The 20,227-nt window shown below is 37.6% G+C and overlaps 1 protein-coding gene and 1 pseudogene across 1 annotated transcript in view; one reads left to right on the plus strand and one right to left on the minus strand.

Annotated features, from left to right (window-relative positions):
- TRPM6 (transient receptor potential cation channel subfamily M member 6) overlaps positions 1–20,227 on the plus strand; it is a 138,869-nt gene that overhangs the window by 67,826 nt on the left and 50,816 nt on the right. The window contains exons 16-23 of the mRNA XM_067744150.1: positions 288–568; positions 1,925–2,153; positions 6,181–6,333; positions 11,194–11,340; positions 15,149–15,277; positions 16,584–16,835; positions 18,714–18,888; positions 19,093–19,207. Coding sequence (XP_067600251.1) covers positions 288–568; positions 1,925–2,153; positions 6,181–6,333; positions 11,194–11,340; positions 15,149–15,277; positions 16,584–16,835; positions 18,714–18,888; positions 19,093–19,207 — 1,481 coding nt within the window. The remainder of the gene's footprint in view (positions 1–287; positions 569–1,924; positions 2,154–6,180; positions 6,334–11,193; positions 11,341–15,148; positions 15,278–16,583; positions 16,836–18,713; positions 18,889–19,092; positions 19,208–20,227) is intronic.
- On the minus strand, positions 8,578–9,802 carry LOC137228266 (dynamin-like GTPase OPA1, mitochondrial pseudogene; annotated as a pseudogene).

The raw sequence follows: 20,227 nt of genomic DNA on the forward strand, positions 1-20,227 counted from the left end.
TTGAAAATTGTTGTATAGTTAGTGGCTCTATTCCAAAGGTATAGTGTTTTAAGTTGTGTTAAGTGAACTTAAGGTATCTCAGCCTAGGGACCCTGGAATTATTAGAAGCAACAAGAAATGGATTAAAAAAGGCCAAAATTTTGGTTTCTGATTTATAAAGTTCTATTATTATTTCCATCTCTTTTCGGTGATTTAAAAATATTTTTAAGATACCCGATGTGTTTTGTCAGGTAGAACATCACGCATTTGAGTATTTGGACACCCATTGCTATTTTGTATTCTAACAGGAAAAGTCCGTAGCCCTTCATAAATCAAGGAAGAAGTCAAAAGAAGAACAAAATATATCAGATGACCCTGACTCTACTGGCTTTATTTATCCTTATAATGACCTGCTGGTTTGGGCTGTGCTAATGAAAAGGCAGAAGATGGCCATGTTCTTCTGGCAGCATGGAGAGGAGGCCACAGTCAAGGCAGTAATTGCTTGTATACTGTACCGAGCAATGGCCCGGGAAGCCAAGGAGAGCAACATGGTTGACGATGCCTCAGAAGAGCTGAAAAATTACTCAAAGTAGGAGTTCTCCCTTTACCTGATATTAACATCGACAGTTCTTAGAATGGTTAGACACGTTTATCTCCCTCAGCTTAGAACTTGTAAGATGAGTGGACTTGTAAGATGTGAACTTGTATGAAGTGAACTTGTAAGATGAGTGTGGTTCATGGACTCTCCCATAAATAAGGGTCTTGAGGTATTTTAAGGACTAAAAGGAAGAGAGGTGGCCTTCAAGTCAGGAGACTTGGGTTCTAGACCTATTCCAGCTCTTTACTAATTGTCAAATCACTTGACGAGATTTCGGGACTTTAGTTTCTTAACTATAAAATGTTCAATGAATGATTTTGGAAGTCCTCCTAACTCTCAAACTCTTTGATACTAAGTTATATTAAAATTTGTTCTTTAAGTGCCGCTCAGGCAGGAAAACAAATAAATATATTATGTATTAAATTACCAGAGAGTGATGGTAGAAGATAGAAAAGTTAGAAATGTTTTGATTTTTTGATTTACTAAAGCATTGTAGTAGTAGGGAAAGAAAGAAAGCTAGAGTTAATAGAAACTAATTTATCATTTTGATTTAAAAAATTCCAGAGAATGACAGTGTCTACTTTTTAGAGAAAACGACCTCCAAGAAGATCACCTGGGGGTGTCTCCAGGTCTAATTTCTTACTTAAGTCATCTGTGTATTTTGTAAAATCTTTAAATTTATTTATTTATATATTTATTGGCTGTGTTGGGTGTTTGTTGCTGCGCGCGGGCTTTCTCTAGTTGCCAGTGAGCGGGGGCTACTCTTCGTTGTGGTGTGTGGGCTCTAGGTGCACAGGCTTCAGTAGTTGTCATGCAGGCTCAGTAGTTGTGGTGCACGGGCTTAGTTGCTCTGCGGCACGTGGGATCTTCCTGATCCAGGGTTCAAACCTGTTTGAGCCTGCATTGGCAGGCAGATTCTTAACCAATGTGCCACCAGGGAAGTCCCTAAAATCTTAAAAAAAAAAAAAAAAGGAGTGGCGAGGGGAGTTTCTACAGTTTTTCCTTAAATGCTAGTTCAGTTTTTGAACAATCTTTTCTGTCAAAAAATTCTTTATTAGGTACTATCAGGGAGCCCCACATCAAGCCATACACAGCTTGCTTTGTGGTGTGGATTCGCTTCTCCCCATGGATAGCTCAGGCACTCCTGGTGGAAACCCTCTAGTTCTGTTCTTTTAAGAAAGGCAGAACAATCCATTTCCTGAGCGGCAATCCCTTTTAAACAGCTTCTGCATTTTACTGTTCCCTCTTTTGTCTTGGTCTTTTCTGAGTCTCATATCTAATCTTTTTTAATGTTTCTGGGGCTCTCACCTGCATTTATTTTTGCCACTCACCACTGTGTCATTGCAGACAGTTTGGCCGGCTTGCCCTAGATGTGTTGGAGAAGGCATTCAAACAGAATGAAAGAATGGCCATGAAACTGTTGACCTATGAACTCAAGAACTGGAGCAATTCTACCTGTTTAAAACTGGCTGTTTCTGGAGGGTTGAGGCCCTTTGTTTCACATACTTGTACCCAAATGCTACTGACAGATATGTGGATGGGGCGTCTGAAAATGAGGAAAAACTCTTGGTTAAAGGTATATTTACTTGCTTTATAGAGTTTAACGTTAGTTTAGTCTATACTGTTGAGGTCTATACTCTTGAGTTCATTTTTCCCTTGCTCCAGAAGATTACCTTCAGGAAAACCAGTTAATGTCTTTGATTCTCACAGATGAGCTGAGATCTTCACAGTGGAACCTCTGACAATTACTTTATCTCCCACTACCACAGTTTCTTTTAAAAAATGGGCACAATTGTGCCAGCTCCGTCCATCACAAAGGCATACTCATGAGAGGCTGGTTAGAAGAAGTTAAAAGAATGTACAAACATAAACAAGATTTCATTATTAGTAAACACCATTGCCTCTGATAATTATAACAGAAGTAAATGAGACTTCTTAGTGAAAATTTTCTCAGCTTAAAAATACTAACTCATGATAAACTAAATAAAATTAGCAATTTCTGTTGTTGTGTTCACCTAATGTGATGTTTCAGGAAATAAATGGCTATTTTATAAAGCTGCCCTCAAACACATTTGTTCACACCACTAACTATCTCCAAATTTTTCTATTCCATTATGGTTTAGCCTCATCTTTCATCTTGAATTATCAAGAGTAATTTAGTTAATTATTAAAGGCATTTAATTTTTGACATCAAACCTAAGCCTAAAAAGTTCTAGGTTATGGTCATGCTTAAGAAGTACATAGCTTATGAAACAGAAAAAATGGGGATGAAGCATGATCATTAAGAGCTACACAAGGTTATAATTTATATTTTAATTTTATTCTCCTTAGAGCTCTTAAAGATATGATGTGTCCCAAATAGAATGACTGTTTTTAAAAACATTTTTTTGGTCAGCAAACTATAGAAAACACAAACAACTAAAAGATATGACATAAAATGTATAAAAGAGCTTGTACATTTTAATTCCACTAATGATATTGTGGAAACGAGGAATGTCAACCAGAAATTATTTCACATAGATTCCTCTTTAACAAAGTATTGGAGAAACAACAATTGTTTCTAGAAGAAGTTCTCCTTTGATCTGTTTCGATTTCAGCCTTGGAAATGATGAAGCAGAGATGTAAATGGGTCCACCTCTAGCTGCACAAGTGCTGGCAATAACTCTTTTTAAATGTTCAGAGAGTGAGATGGGGGTATAGATAGCTGGGATTTTGAGAAATAATTTTCTCCATGGCTCTGTCCTGTACATACTTTAGTTGAATAGAAATTCTTGTTACTGAGAACTTAATAACTTTGTGCTCCTCGTATACTTTATTTTTATATCATCCGTGCCTGGATCCTAATTCCTCAGTGCTTGGCTTGTGAGTTTTGGGAACACTTTTGCAAATGTAAAATGTCCTGGTCAGACTAATTCCATGTGGATGAAGACTGGAGGAAGACCTTGTAGAGTTTTATGTGGAAGGGAAAACTCATTTAAGTGCTTCTGTAGAATAGACTCTGACCTATTCGTTGGAAATGGAATATTGATTTTATTGAATACTGTTTCACAAGCCAATTGTTCTGCAACGGTCAAGGGCAAAAGAATGTGGAGCCTTTTCAGGAAGTGGGTTAGGAATTAATTAGTGTAATATTGTCATTGTGCCTGCTAACTATGGTGTTTCCAGACCTGGAAGATTGCATGTATTTTGGGTTCTACATCCGAAAAGAAAACAAGCACACCCAACAAACCAATCCTATCAGACTGGGAAAAGTCCAGAGAACCTTCACAGGAAATCAAGCTTTAAAACAAAACAACAAATAGACATTTCTCCAAAGAAGATATACAGATTGCCAACAAACACATGAAAGAATGCTCAACATCATTAATCATTAGAGAAATGCAAATCAAAACTGCAATGAGATATCATCTCACACTGGTCAGAATGGCCATCATCAAAAAATCTACAAACAATAAATGCTGGAGAGGGTGTGGAGAAAAGGTAACACTCTTGCACTGCTGGTGGGAATGTAAATTGATACAGCCACTATGGAGAACAGTATGGAGGTTCCTTAAAAAACTACAAATAGAACTACCATACGACCCAGCAATCCCACTACTGGGCATATACCCTGAGAAAACCATAATTCAAAAAGAGTCATGTACCAAAATGTTCATTGCAGCTCTATTTACAATAGCCCGGAGATGGAAACAACCTAAGTGCCCATCATCAGATGAATGGATAAAGAAGATGTGGCACATATATACAATGGAATATTACTCAGCCATAAAAAGAAACTAAATTGAGTTATTTGTAGTGAGGTGGATGGACCTAGAGTCTGTCATACAGAGTGAAGTTAAGTCAGAAAGAGAAAAACAAATACTGTGTGCTAACACATATATATGGAATCTAAGAAAAAAAAAAAACGGTCATGAAGAATCTAGGGGTAAGACGGGAATAAAGACACAGACCTACTAGAGAATGGACTTGAGGATATGGGGAGGGGGAAGGGTAAGCTGTGACAAAGTGAGAGAGTGGCATGGACATGTATACACTACCAAATGTAAAATAGATAGCTAGTGGGAAGCAGCCGCATAGCACAGGGAGATCAGCTCGGTGCTTTGTGACCACCTAGAGGTGTGGGATAGGGAGGTTGGGAGGGAGGGAGACGCAAGAGGGAAGAGATATGGGAACATACGTATATGTATAACTGATTCACTTTGTTATAAAGCAGAAACTAACACACCATTGTAAAGCAATTATACTCCAATAAAGGTGTTATAAAAAAACCAAAAAAAAACAACAAAAGGTCATTTCAGCATTAAAAAAAATGAAGTCGACAAGGACATGACTTTAGTTTCTTTAATCATGAGTGGTATATAGTCTGGGTTAATCTTACCTTTATTCCCTGAATCCCAGAATACTAGGCCTAATTTTAGCTCGAAAGAGATAATGTTCACGAAGATGATTGTCACAATATTTAGTAAATCTTCTAAACTCTTTACCCTGAAAGGCCAATACAGGTTGAAGATAAAAATTCTTTTGAATAGACTATAAATCAATTCATGAATGTTAGCAATAGAATGAAAAAATCGTGGATGTCTAGATTTCTATCTTTGTTGGGTTTTACTGGCAGAGAAAATATATGTGTGATGGGAGATGCATCTAACAGAAGGTGACTTGGTATGTTTTTATATTGTTGATTTTATAATATGAATAAATTTTCATGTGTTTTATATGATAGTAACTACTTAGTGGCTTTAAAGAATTATTCAAGCAATATGCTCATTGAAAAAGAAGACTTCTCACTGCCGTGCCTCTGGGTATTATAACATATAACAGTGTGGTGTATGCATTTTAAACTTTCAAATGCATATATGTATATGCATCGTATTTTTTAATTTTTTAAAATGGGATTACACGGTGCATATTATTTTATAACTTGCTGTTTTTAGACTTAACAATATAACTTTCATTATATTCATTATATTCAATTGCTTTTGTCTTTTCAATGATTGCATAGTACAGTTGTCTCTCAATATCCACAAGGGATTGGTTCCAGGACCCCTCAGGATACCAAAATCCGTGGATGCTCAAATCCCTTATATAAAAAGGTGTAGTGTTTACATATAACTTTTGCATCTAGATTACTTATACTATCTAATACAATATAAATGCTATGTAAATAGGTGCCAATGTATGGGAAATTCAAGTTTGCTCTTTGGAACTGTCTGGAATTTTTTTTTTTTTTTAATCCACACTTGGTTGCGTCTGTGGATGCGAAACCCACGGATATGAAGGGCTGACTGTATTCCACTGTTAGGTTGTCCCACATCAGCTCTCCCTCTATAGATGGACATTCAGGTTGACACTAATTTTTTGCTATTACAAATAGCCATGCAAAGAACATCCCTATCTACACATGCTCGGATTCATGAGTATTTCTGAGGGAGACACTTCTAGAATTGGAATTCTCGAGTCGGAAAGTATGTATACAATCAGGATATCCACTGAATTGGGGATGGAGCTGACATTTTATATACACCCAAATCTTAACTTTATTTGGATCATACTTGTGCCTTGTATAACCCCCACTACTTACTTTGTTTTCTTTTCTTTTAAAGATCATCATCAGTATTCTTTTCCCACCCACCATTTTGACATTGGAATTTAAAAGCAAAGCAGAGATGTCACATGTTCCCCAGTCCCAGGACTCCCAGTTTACGTGGTATAATGGTGACCAGAATGCCAGCGCTCCCAAAGAAAGTGCTTGTCTGGTTAGTGCAATATCATAATGAACTAGGTTTTCATAGCATTGATGGCACACAAACATACACGGACACAAAGCTTATTTATTTAACAAATTATTTAACAGTCTTAATCATATTATAGTAAGGTCAGGTATAGCATGTATGATAGTTCTAATTAACCCCCATATGTTATTAAGCAAAATATCCTATTTCTGCCAAAATCAAAGACTTTATTATGTCTTGAAAGCTGCTTAACTTCTTCCTTTGTGACTAGTGGAATAAATAGACTTACTGTTTCTCTAAAGCTACAATAAGGGATGCCTCATATCCTTAAAAATATGCTGGTTTAAAATGTGCATTGATCTTCACTCTTTCACGCCATAGTTTTTTCATTTGTTATATCCAATGAGTTTGAATAGTTTTACTTGAGTTCCCAGATGTATACTCTTTCATGGGCAACTTGAGCTGCTTCTATTGCAGCTTCACTGGAGAGTCTCCAATATGCTGTCTGGGCATATATTTTTTGAATTTTATGATTCAACTTGGATCACTGCTGATACAGTTGTCATTTACTGTGAGATGTAGTAAACATCTTTTCTGGTACTTAATACTTCAGTGATGCATCTTTAGCTAGCGTCTTGTCTGATGTGCTTTTGTACTTATGAGGTATTTGTCATAATATTAAAAACGTATTTGATAAATGTTAAATGAAAAATAATTATAGTTAGTTTGTATGGCTGGCATCTGCTGTGATTGGTTGAGCCTTTATTCTGATTGGTTAATGCCAGAACAGTTAACTGGATCAGTAGTTAAATATTTTTTACTATCATGCCTGTTTGGGTATATATGTGTTCCTCTCCTCTTCCTTCCCTCCCTTCCCTTCCCTTTCCTTCCCTTTCCTTCTTACTTTTCTAAGCCTGATAGTTCCATTTGGGGTTCTCAGAGTCCAAGATGGCAAATACATTCTAAACTCAATAGAGTGTGTGAGTTCTCCGTTGCAAAGCTGGGTTAGTCAAGTTGTCATAATTGTGATTGTACTGGTTAGATTATGTGGTTACTAAGTTTAGACCATTTCAAATTTTTTTTTTTTAAGGAAAGAAGTAATGTAGTGCTTGCCTAACCCCATTAGAAATAGAAGGCAATCTTTATATGTGAGACATTCACATACATATGTTTGCCTTTATACTACTTCAGTGTTCATATTAAGTTTAATTAGCTTGTTGAAGTAAACAATGAAGGAAACTGTTTACCATCTATCTACAAACAAATATGTAAATATGTTGGCAACTTGGTTGCAAGTAGTGCTTTGGAAGTGAATGTAACTTCACTTTTGGCTCTTAGCGGTTTCATAGAAAGATAAGCTTTCACTGAAACTGAAGGCATTGCAGATAGTTGGAGCATTCCACTAAGCAGTTCTTCTTAAAGTGGCGACTCTTAGGGAAAGAACTCCTTCCTTGAGTGCCAATTAAATGTGCTCTTAACATTCAAAAAAGATAGTAAGCCCTCACAATTCCCTGAAAAATTAAATTTTGTCTGTAATATAGTGGTTCTCTTACAGCAGTTGCTCACCTGGTGGTTTGGACATAGCCACATCAATTAATAATTCAACGAATATCTAATAGCTACCTTCCACGAGCCAGACAAGTTCTGGGGGCATTTCATTAACTAAGGCAGATGCGGCCCCTGCTACTATGGAGCCTATAATCAGACAGACTATCCATGATACCTCACCATTATTCAAGTTAAAGCATTTATTGAAAAAGTGTTTCAAATCTGGTCTGTTACGAATGGATTATAATCATAGTAACAATGTTCTTTTATCTTTGAATTTAACTAAAGCAACAGTTTTGGATTATCTGCTTTGTGTTTAAAATTTTGTTAATCAGAGAATAAGGGGTAGAGGTAGCATTTGGTGGGACATACAAGTTTTCATAATGCTAATTAAGTATAATGTACTTGATTAGTTGAGGAACACAATTGGCATTATGTATTTTGGGGGAAAGCCAAAGACAGGAGGGACATAGATGCTCTTTTAGAGTGTCTTTGTCGTCATGGTACTAGTGTGATAATAAATATGATGAAAGCACTGGTAATAGGAGAATGAAAGCCATTATTCTTTTTTAAAAATTATTTTTTATTTATTTAAAATTTTTATTCTATGATTATTTTATGTTCAGAAAGGTGGAATAGCAGAAGAAAAAAATGGAGGACAAAGACTTTGGAGTTTTCTTGTATGTATGCAGAGCTGATTATAATATGAGTAGGATTTTATTACAGTTTTTCTTGATGAAGGGCTTCAATAAATGCATCAAGTTTTCCTTGAGTTTCTCTAACTTTCTTGAGGTCCTCAGCCATTTGAACTTGTTTAGCAGTAAGCGATTTAACTTTCTTCTCGCTATCTTCAGCAAAATCTCCTAATACCTCTTTGACATTTTTCTCTAATTGCCTGACTTCAGAGTTTCTAAGTTGCTGCACTAAAGTATTTGTGGTGACAGCAAGCATGCATTGTATTTGACAAAATAGGACAACATCATTGCATTCCTACTCAGAATCTACAAAATGCCATTGTTAGGAATGAAAGCCTCTTCAACAAAGGTTACAGTGATTTAGAGCTGTTTTTAAGTAATGTCTTCTCTAAACGTGGTGCCAAGTATCGTTAATCAAGCTCGTATCTACTTCTGCTCCTTGGGATTCAAGGTTCTTTTGGACTGTAGTTATCTCATCACTTGCAAGATAAGCTGGGTGTTCCTCTTTACATTTCAGCGTCTTCTCCAGTTCATGCTTGGTTTCATTGTGAACACACTGTTCTTGGGTCTGATTCTTCCAATGTAACCACCTCTTTTCCCAATCTGGACCTTCCATATTTCAGTTGCATTTTCAGTATCCTTAAGATGAGCCTGAAGAACCTCTTCCATAAAATAAATAGCTGCACCTCACTGCTGTTTATCAGACATGGACTGGTCTTCTAAAGCATTGTGTTGAATAACCCTCAAGCTGTCCTCCACAAAATCATTCCACTTCTGGTGTTTAAGTTTCTTCCTTAACAGCCTCTTTAAATTTATCAAATATGTTATCGTGCTCTTTTCCTTTTGGTTCTGTCATGAAGTGGGAAAATTCTTCCTGCAGGGTCTCCCAAGCAACCTCGATCGCTTTATTAAGAAGCTGTTTATCAATTCACTGTTTAAGCTTGATATCCACTGTAGTATTAAAAGTCCCTGAATTCATGGTCTGTGTAGCTGGAAGATGGTTGTTTTCAATCACATGAGTTGATACTCTTTCCCACAAAGATTGCTGAACAATTTCCTCCCAATGTTTTGGTGTAATGTGGCTCAGACTGATAACTTCATTGAGGATTTCATTTTTAGTTTTTTCAAACAGTTTTTTCCGGTCAAGTTCTCGCAGGCGAGGATAGTTACTCTTCTACTCAGTTTCAAGGTTAAAACGTGTTGCTTTGAAACTATCAGCCTGTTGTTCAATTGACTCCCATACCATTTTCCAAAAGTCCAACACAACAAAGCTTCAATTTCTTGTAGTCATCTGGTGTGCCTTTAGCATGCTTGGCTTTAGGAGTTTTGAATTCCAAAAAAAATTCTTTTTTTTTTTTTAAACTTTCTTTCTTTCTTTCTTTCTTTCTTTCTGGCTGCATTGGGTCCTCGTTGCTGCGCGCAGGCTTTCTCTAGTTGCAGTGAGCAAGGGCTACTCTTCGTTGCAGTGTGTGGGCTTCTCATTGCGGTGGCTCTTCTTGTTGTGGAGCACGGGCTCTAGGCGCACAGGCTTCAGAAGTTCAGGCGCACCAACTCAGTAGTTGTGGCTCGTGGGCTGCAGAGCGCAGGCTCAGTAGCTGTGCCGCACGGGCTTAGTTGCTCCGCGGCATGTGGGATCTTCCCAGACCAGGGCTGGAACCCGTGTCCCCTGCATTTGCAGGCGGATTCTTAACCACTGTGCCACCAGGGAAGCCCACATTTCCTGTTAAAAGATTAAAACCACATAGAAATCTATGAAGTAGGGTGATATCTCTTTTTCTTCTCTTTCATAATCCCTAAGTTCCCTCTTCTCGAAAGCAACCAGGGTGCAAGTGCTTTTTTTTTTTTTTTCCTTTCTTTTCCTTTCTTTTTTCTCTCCTTCTAACAGCTCTTCTATGTAGACCCCTCTGTAGTCACATTTATGCAACCACTTCCTTGTCACACAGATACTCATTTCTCACCACCTACAACTGTTAACCCCTTTAGGCTGGCCCATAACTTTTGAGAAACTGATGGAAGATGCTTTCCCTAGAAAAATGCATGCACAACACAAATACTTGCATATAATTGCAGGAGGTTCAAGGAACTCCAGAAGTTCAGAGAGTCCATGAGCTTCAGGTAGAACCTCTGTTATAAATGAGTGGAGAAGCTGTCAAAGACAGAATCCTCAAACTAACACTGTGCCTGACTTCCCTATAATTTGGGAAAGATGTTTCAGCATTATGTGTCCATTTTGTCCTCCTGAATTATGGAAATAATTCTATTCTCTGTTATTGATTTCACAAGGATTTTATTAATATCCTTAGGTTCCAAAATTACTGATAAAGGAGATTAAAAAGAACAGGAAGAGGGACCATTTTTAAATGCTTGGAACTACTCAGTTTGACTAGGTTTTCCTATGAGAGACTCAGCTTGCTTTTCAGAAATACGCTGTTCTCCTTACCCTGTCAAAGATTGATACAATACATGTAGTTTTCCTTCCGTTCAAGACTAAGATTGTAATTTGTCAGGTGGGTGCCCAGTTAATTTCTAATATTTTTACTATATTTATGTATTTATGAAATATATAATATTTTAGATACTTGTAAATGTCAGTATTTTAGTTACGCCTCTGACAATAAATGATCGTTTGCTCATTTTACAGAAAGACTATGATTTGGAAAGTGGCCCTGATGAGAAACCAGATGAAAATCAGCACTTTGATTTGAAGAGTGGGCCCCAAAGCCTCCCATGGACCAGGAAAGTCTATGAGTTCTACAGTGCTCCAATTGTCAAGTTTTGGTTTTATACGGTTGGTCTCATTTCAAAAATTACATATAGTATTCAGGATGGTTAATTGCTAATGATAATGTTGATAATGATATTGCCTGATTTACCAACTTGTAATAAAAATGTAAAAAGTGCACTTAAAAAAAAAGGGAGGGGGCTTCCCTGGTGGCGCAGTGGTTGAGAGTCCGCCTGCTGATGCAGGGGACACGGGTTCGTGCCCCGGTCCGGGAGGATCCCACATGCTGCGCAGCTGCTGGGCCCGTGAGCCATGGCCACTGAGCCTGCGCGTCCGGAGCCTGTGCTCTGCAACGGGAGAGGCCACAACAGCGAGAGGCCCGCGTACCGCAAAAAAAAAAAAAAAAAAAGGGAGGAATGACAAAGGAGGTAGGGAAGAAGATTGGAGGGAGGTGAGAAAAAGTGAGAGCAGATCTCCTACTTTGGGAGTGAAGGCTCAAGCATTCTTCGTTTTCTGAGTGCTTCCAGTTAACACAGCTGGGACTCAGAATCTGAAACTGTGTGGAAAAATAGAATGAGCAATATGGTTGTAGAATTAAGTGATGGGAGTGGATTCTTTTCCCATCTTGGGCAAAAAATCAGCAGTTGAATTGATTTTTTCTTTGTAGGAATAATGTGTAATATAGACCAAAAAATTCAAGTGTTTGTTTTTGTCTTAGTTGCAAATGCTTCTAAATATGTAGAGGACAAGAAAAATTTTAGAAGTTGAATTGTGTAAACAAATACTAAATCTATCATGGATGGGAGAGATACAGAGAAAACAACTGTACACTAAATGTATTGAGTGTTTTTCACATTTATTTAACAGTATTTATTTTTCTAATGCTAACCTATAGTTAGTTAAATTGCTCAAGATTGTATATTTCTAAAACATTTTGAAGTGATTATAAAAGGATATTTGTCTAAATGTGTTATATTTCAAAATATTTACTTGCCCAACCACACATTTATTTCATATACTTATTCAATAAGTACATAGCTCTGAATAAATTTTATCTGTTTTCAAAAATAAAATCTTCATTCAGATGATGAGATTTCACCGTTTTTGTGAATATGGAAATACTGTATTTTCTGTATTTTTTGAATACAGAAAATCCTAGAGACTCTGATAGTAGCTTCGAGAGAGTTTAACCATAGTCACATCATTGGGTAAAGAGTTTTCAACTATTTCTTTCCTTAGACATTTCTAGCTTATGAACTCTTAGAGACAGTAGTAAAGCTAAGCAAGTGGAACAACAACAACTACAAAAATAGCTAAGGATGGTGTTAGCAGTGAGCACGGGCATTTTTAGTCATGGCTGTTACATTGCTAGGTTAGGGTACGTGTGCTTTATTGAAGCAGTGTCTTGTTATAAATGCTATGATGAAAAAGAAATGTAAACATTTTTGGATATCTTTTTAAGAATTGGAAGAAAAAAAAAGAGTCAGAAGCAATACCACCAATATCTACAGTGATTTAGTGCCTGGCCACCATGAAAACAATGTAAAACATGACTGCTTAATCGTATAAATTTATTTAAATTATGTTCCTAAGAGGTCATCAAATATATTAACCCTTGAAACATAGACCTAGAGAAGTATAGAATTAATAGAATTTACTTTAACTTTTTTATATGCTTCTCTACTAAGCTTCTTAACTCATAGGCAATGCTAATACCCATTATGCCTGCCTGAAATATCACCTATTGTATATAATATCAAATGGTATAGTCAGAAGTGATTTCACCCATTCTCTATGTAGAACTAAGCTTAGAAGAAGACTTATTAAACTTAGGTAGAGCTCAAAAAGATACGAGAAATAGGGATCCAGGTTAAAATAATATGATTCTTGTGAGAAGGAACACACACATGGGCACTTTTCTCTCTGTTGATCTGGGATTTTTTTTTTTCTTTTTTCTTTGCGGTGCACGGGCCTCTCACTGTTGTGGCCTCTCCTGTTGCGGAGCACAGGCTCCGGACGCACAGGCTCAGCGGCCAGGGCTCACAGGCCTAGCTGCTCCGTGGCATGTGGGATCTTCCCGGACAGGGGCATGAACCCGTGTCCTCTGCATCGGCAGGTGGACTCTCAACCACTGCGCCACCAGTGAAGCCCTGATCTGGGATTTTTAATACGTGTTTATTAGCTAGCACTGTGCATTGTCTCTGAAGCTATTGAAAAGACTGCACCGTCTCATGAATTGTTGGTGATTGTGGAAACTGATAAAGCCTTTCTGGCAGGCAACTTAGTAATATGTGTCACAGTTTTAAATGTGTGTGTAGTTAGTCTACTTCTGGGAATTGTAAGAAGATAAGAATGTTAGATAAGATCACAAAGCTATTAATCACTGTGTATCTGTGTGTATGTGTTTACTGTGTCTTAATTCTTTGAATAGACTGGAAATCTAGGTTTAATATACACAGTAATTAAACATACATTTCTTGAATGTCTATCATGTGTCAGGCTGAGTCCTTAAGTGCTGTAGATAAAAACGTCAACAGTCTTTAACTACAGAGACTCACAATTGGACAATACGTTTCCAATAACCAGAAATTTTTTTTTAGGAAAAAAACAATCAAATTTTATTCTTTTTCTAGCACCCAGAGATAGCAATTCTTAACATCTGCTTTCAACTTTTTTCTATCCAAATATTTTCAGATTTTTTCGCAAGTGAGATCATAGTGTACACAGCAGTTTTAAACCATTTTAACTTAACAGTTTATCACAAATGCTTAAAATTCACTAGAAGGATTATGCTTAATGTTTATAAATGCGTTTCTATCTTTTACATATCTGCATCTCATGGATGTGCTGCTTATGTAAAAATTCCCTTTTGTATCTTGTCTTCTTTCTCCTTCTATTATACTAATGTATACTTTTCTGGCTCTTTAACCTCCAGCCTCTAAGCTTATTTTATTTCTGTTCTGCCACTTCCAAATGGAAAACTGTTTCCTCCTTTATCTGCTTATCTGGAAATGGTGTTCATCCTACAGGACTCAACTGATATACCTCTTTCTCCAAGTCTCAAATCCAGCTTCATCCTCTGCATTCCTGTCATGCCTTTAGCAGACTTGCATTATGGAAGTTATCATACTCTGTACGCAGTGGCATCGGCCTGCGTCAGAGATCACACTCCACCAGCCTGGCAAGTGGCATTAGTGAAGCATTTTCCTGCAGGTCTAGGTTGAATACTCTGGGCAGAGCAGCCTCTAGGTGGCATAGACTGTTTTGAGAACTCCTCACTTATGGAAAGCTCAGGACCGTGAAACAGCTGCCTGGCTAAGTTCTGTAATCTGCGTAGGCCCAGTGAGTCATGTGTTAGAAGACGTGAACCCAGACCATAAGTGGTAACCAGAATATTTTAATCAGCATAAAATAAAACTCCCAGCAATAGTAAATATCACAATTTATTATATTTGAAAATAGGCACCTACTAACACTGCTCCTCTGGCATTCTTGGGACACAAGTTTTCTTTTTAAATGGAGGGGAAGGTGTGTGATTCTCTCTTGGCTTGCTGTTGGCCTGACTGTGTCCATGCCGGAATGTGCAGGGTTCTGAAAGTTGTGGTCAGGAGTCAACAAGATGTGACCATGCCCATTTCTATGCATTTGAGAACAGTGATCTTTCCTTCCACAAATTCCTAAAATAGAAAACTGTGGATTCCTATGCCTTCTTTGATAATTATGTCATCAATGATCAGGGGGTGGTCCCAGTTATATTTTCATGCTATCATGGTGAAGTTCATGTGTGTGTTTCTGTTCATTTGGGTCCATGTCTGCTTGGCATCCTCCATTATGACTCTCACTCATGGCCAGGGAATCCATGTCCCCCTCACAGATGGTGTATTTGGCATTCCTCATGCTGTTCACTTACACCGTGTTGGTGGAGATGCAACCCCAGCCCACCGTGCAAGAGTGGCTCGTTATCATTTACATCTTCACCAATGCCATTGAGAAAGTCAGGGAGGTGAGTTATCCCTTCTCCCTTTGTCTTCTACATACCTCTGCTAGACGTGTTCTGCGCTTGGGTGATGAAAACGGAGAGGCCAAGCATGAGGGTGAGTCAGGCAATGATCCTGATTTGTATGCTACAGGAAAGGTAACTAGGGGGAAAATTTCTGATCTCAACCTTTTATTGTTGCCAAATACTTTCTGTTGGTTGCTGCTCTTTGAAAGCAGTTATTTTAGGGGACATATTAGTGCGTTTATCAGTTCTAGAGTGATGGTATCTAGTTGTTTATAGACCCTCCAACTATTTGATTCCCCAAAAGTGTTTTTTTTTTTATAAAGCTGATGTTTTTTTATAGCCTAACATTACTTGCATATTATTGCGTTCATGTCACAGAGTGGCACATAAATGGCTAAAGTTGTGCAATGTGTAAAGAATTCATTTATAGTTTTTGAAAGTTCTTACTAAACATTTTTGAATGTTTAAGATAAAAATCCCTCTGGGGCAAGTAGTCCAAGAAACAAACCAAAGCAAACTTTTCATTTTTAGTTTGCAATGAGTCACTTAAAACAAAAGAAAAGGAATGAATATTCCTATCCAGTTATAACTGCAATCACATACCGTGTGACTTAGGCTGTTTTAGATATCATTGTATATGTATCTCTCTCTGCCTCTGTGCATTTACATACGATGATTTTGTCCTAGAGCTAATATGACCAACCTTGTATATTATGTAGAAAACAATTCAGCAGAAAAACATTATCCGAATTCTACCATTTTTATTATGCTTCAGGGAAAATAGCTTTTTACTGTTTTACATTTAAGTTTGTCTGATATTCTCTTGCAGGGGTAATTTCTTATAATAGTGAATTCTAATATCACGTTCTGAGTAATTTGCTAACTACTCACTAAATTGCAGTAGTGGGGCCAGATTACAGGATTCTTTGGTTTTTTTGCACTAGGCTATACGTCATGAAATGGAATTGCAGCTATATTCCATTGCAATATTGAGTTTTAAATGTCTTGGTGTTTCCCTGTGTTGGTTTAGGATTAATGAAAGCTAGAAAAACTTTTCTTTTTAAAAAAAAATTCTGCTTCGTTTTTAAATAGCTGGCCAGTACTAACAGTGAGATTAAACTACATTTATAGAATTGTTTAAATAATTCATTCCCCAAGGATAACTTACGACTCCAAAATCCCCTTATGATCTAAGGTTTGGCATGATTCCAAATACTCCTTAAAAGAACAGTTGACGTATTAAAGATCATATTGATCTTGGGTTATAACCCATTCTTTAAGTTTCCCTCTTTCTTTCATCTTTTAGGTCTATATTTCAGAACCTGGGAAGTTTACTCAAAAGGTGAAGGTATGGATTAGCGAGTACTGGAATCTGATGGAAACTGTGGCTACTGGCCTGTTTTTGGTGGGTTTTGGCCTTCGGTGGGGTGACCCTCCTTTTTACACGGCGGGAAGACTCATATACTGCATCGACATCATATTCTGGTTCTCACGGCTCCTGGACTTCTTTGCTGTGAATCAACATGCTGGTCCCTATGTGACCATGATTGCAAAAATGGTGAGTCTGCTGTATAATCTGGTGTTCTTTTAATAGTTCTACTTAATTTCATGGTTCACATACATTGGTTTAACTTTTGAAATTATTTAAAGAAGCACACACGTCATCCCCACTTTCCTTATAACCATAAATTCATATTTAACAAATGTCCTTGGATAGCATATTGGGTAATTGATTACAATACTCAGCTTACCCTTTTCGTTAGGGCCAGATGATGGGGGGTTGAATCATATTTGTCTCTGAGCACAGTAATTCCTGAGGGCCAGATTTATGTGAGCCTACCACCAATAATATTTTCTGCTGAAATATTGATTTGTCTTTTTATCTCTCCACCCCCAGCCAACTCTTAAATAGTGATTACTGTGGGCCACAGATTGTTCTAAGTACTTTGTATGTATTAACTCATTTAATCTTCAAAACAACTTTACGACATGGGTACTATTATTATCCACATTTTATGTTCAAGGAAATGGAGTTCAGGTAAATTTCCCAAAGGCCTAAGTCAGGGAGCCAGGATTCAAATCTGGGCCACCTGGCTCTGTCTGCCATCTGAGCTCACTGTGCACTTGTATTAGCCCTGTCCAACTGGCTTTGCACAGGACCTAAGAAGGACAGTACCTCAAGATCATCTTTGCTTTTTCTTCTGGAATACTCACTGGCAGGGAAGGGGCAAGTTCTTGAGAAGGAAAGGTAGTGTTGAAACAAAGGAAGAAGACAGAAAAGGGAGAACCTCCAGGATTCCAAAGATAGATTTTTTTTATTTTATACTTTTCTCTTAGAACAGCAATATTTTCTCTGGTCTTGGTGACATTGGTATTAATTCAGTAGGTTATGCTGAGGTAATCACTGTATCTCAGTGACTTAGCACAAGTTTATTTCTCCCTGATACAAAGATTGATGTATGCTCATGGAGGCCGCCCTCTACCCAGTGGCTCAGGGATCCCAAATCATTCCATCTTGGGACATAGCTGTGTCAACATGTGGCTTCTGAGGTTTCCTATGACAGGGAATAAGAGGGATGGAGAACATCTAACAGCTTTTAACTGCTCTGGATGGGAAGTGACTCAAATCACTGTTACTCCACAGCCCAGTGGCCAGGAATAGGTCAGGTGGCTCCTGCCTCATGGAAGGGAAGCTCATGGAATATTCACGGAGTATGTCTCTGCCACAGGGAACAAGTGGATTGAACTGATGTACATTTAGTAATTGAAATGAATTATTTAAAAGAGCCTTCAGAAAACTACAGTACATGTGCTATATATACATGTGTGTATAGTACATGTGTGTACCGTATGTGCTCCATTGTGCATTATAACAATCAGGCTTACTTTTAATACAAAGACTACGTGTTTGCTAGTTAATGAGCCACTGAATTTAACAAACATCATTTTATAGTTGTTTTTGCATCTTTAAAAAAAAAATTCACTTCATTAGGATGTTCAGTACCTTGGAGCAGATTCTTGGTCTGATCAATTTCTCAGACTCTAACTCCTGAAGATAATCCTGGGAATAAGGAGCCATTTTACTAATTTGAATATCCCTATTTTTTTTTCTTTTTCTAACCCCTGATGAAAAGTTAGATATTAGTTAATCAAACGCTATTCATATTGCATCACATCTTAAAAAAAGAAGCACAGATCCTCTACAGTTAGCACACTTAAATTACTCCATAGACTACATTGACATGAAACATATACTGTGCAGAGAAAACAAAATGTGTTAGCCAAAGGAAATCCAGCTATTCATGGACTAGGCATTTTGGTCAATGACTAGACAGTCTTATTATTGGCAGGTATAATTATGATGGCTGCAGGTGTTTGATTTGTTTTAAATTTCAAATCTGTGGTAAACTTCTGGCTGTGCTGTGCTTTTTTGCAGACGGCAAACATGTTCTACATCGTGATCATCATGGCCATCGTCCTGCTGAGCTTTGGAGTGGCGCGCAAGGCCATACTTTCACCAAAGGAGCCTCCATCCTGGAGCCTTGCTCGAGATATCGTGTTTGAGCCATACTGGATGATCTATGGAGAAGTCTATGCTTCAGAGATAGATGGTACGTAGAGGATTCCGCCACCATGCAGCAATTGAACCTTTGTAGACACTCAGAGTAATAAAGAACCCTGGAAAACAACCATCTGAATCTTAAAAATGTCAAGAGTTTGTGGTATTCTGCTAAGTCAATATGCTAAATATTTGTCTAGAGTCATAGGACCGTGATTCACCTTATCTCTCATTCTTTTAAATTCTTTATTTGTAGTTTGTTCAAGCCAGCCGTCCTGCCCTCCTGGTTCTTTTCTTACTCCGTTCCTGCAAGCTGTCTACCTCTTCGTGCAATATATCATCATGGTGAACCTGTTGATTGCTTTCTTCAAGTAGGTTATTTTAATCAAATACAGTTATTTTGTATGAATCAAAAATGGGTGCAGGTATTTTGAAAGATTCACATGTAACCTTTGTTTTTTGTGTGTTTCATGTCTAATTACTATGGTTTTAAAATATGGGCATGGAACTACTGGCAGGAAGGCAGCAGAATATGAGAAGAGAAAAAACAATAAATAGAGAGTGTAATAACAGCGGACTGAAAGGAGATCATACACTGTAATTAAGCAATAATTTGGAATCGTGGAGAGTAACAATTGACGAGGCTGAAAGTTGGTTAAAGGGTCCTTGATAACTTCCCTTCATTGGCTCTCAGTATATCTCATTCTCTATTTTCTTCTATATCACTTTTCACTTCTTCTCAGTCTTCTTTTCTGGAGCATCGTATTCTCTTCAACCTTTTAACATTGGAATGTCCCTGGGCCCAGACATTTGTTTTGTTTACACTTTGGTGATCTTGTTCAGTTTCCTGTTTATGTATACTGACAAATCCCAACTGATATCTTCAGCCTAGATCTCTTTCTTGAACTTCAGTCCTGTAGATCCAGCTCTCCTGTTCCATTACCAGTCAGATGTATAATATTGGATTGGCCAAAAAGTTCGTTCGGGTTTTTCCATAACCTTTTATGGACAAACCCAAATGAACTTTTTGGCCAACCCAATAGATTTCTGAACTTTCAAATGTCCAAATTCTTGATCTCCCCTCTTTCCCAACATACACTTATTCTGCTTGTAGTCTTTCCCAAATCTATAAGGAAGACCACATGTTTCTGTCAAAGCTTCATCTTTCCCATTGTTCGGACCAAAAACCTTGGCATTCTTAATGCGTCTCATATTTCTAGCTCTAGACTGTCAGGAATACCTGTTGACTCCATCTTCAAATAGATCATCAGTCCAACCGCCTCCCACCACCCCACTGCTACTACCACAAAGCCTCCTAGTTTATTTCTCTGCTTCTGTCTTTGGCCCCTATATTCTGTTCTCAACACAGTAGCCCTAATGACACTTAAATT

Source organism: Pseudorca crassidens, chromosome 7 (assembly GCF_039906515.1).
Source record: "Pseudorca crassidens isolate mPseCra1 chromosome 7, mPseCra1.hap1, whole genome shotgun sequence".
Classification (NCBI taxonomy): domain Eukaryota; kingdom Metazoa; phylum Chordata; class Mammalia; order Artiodactyla; family Delphinidae; genus Pseudorca; species Pseudorca crassidens.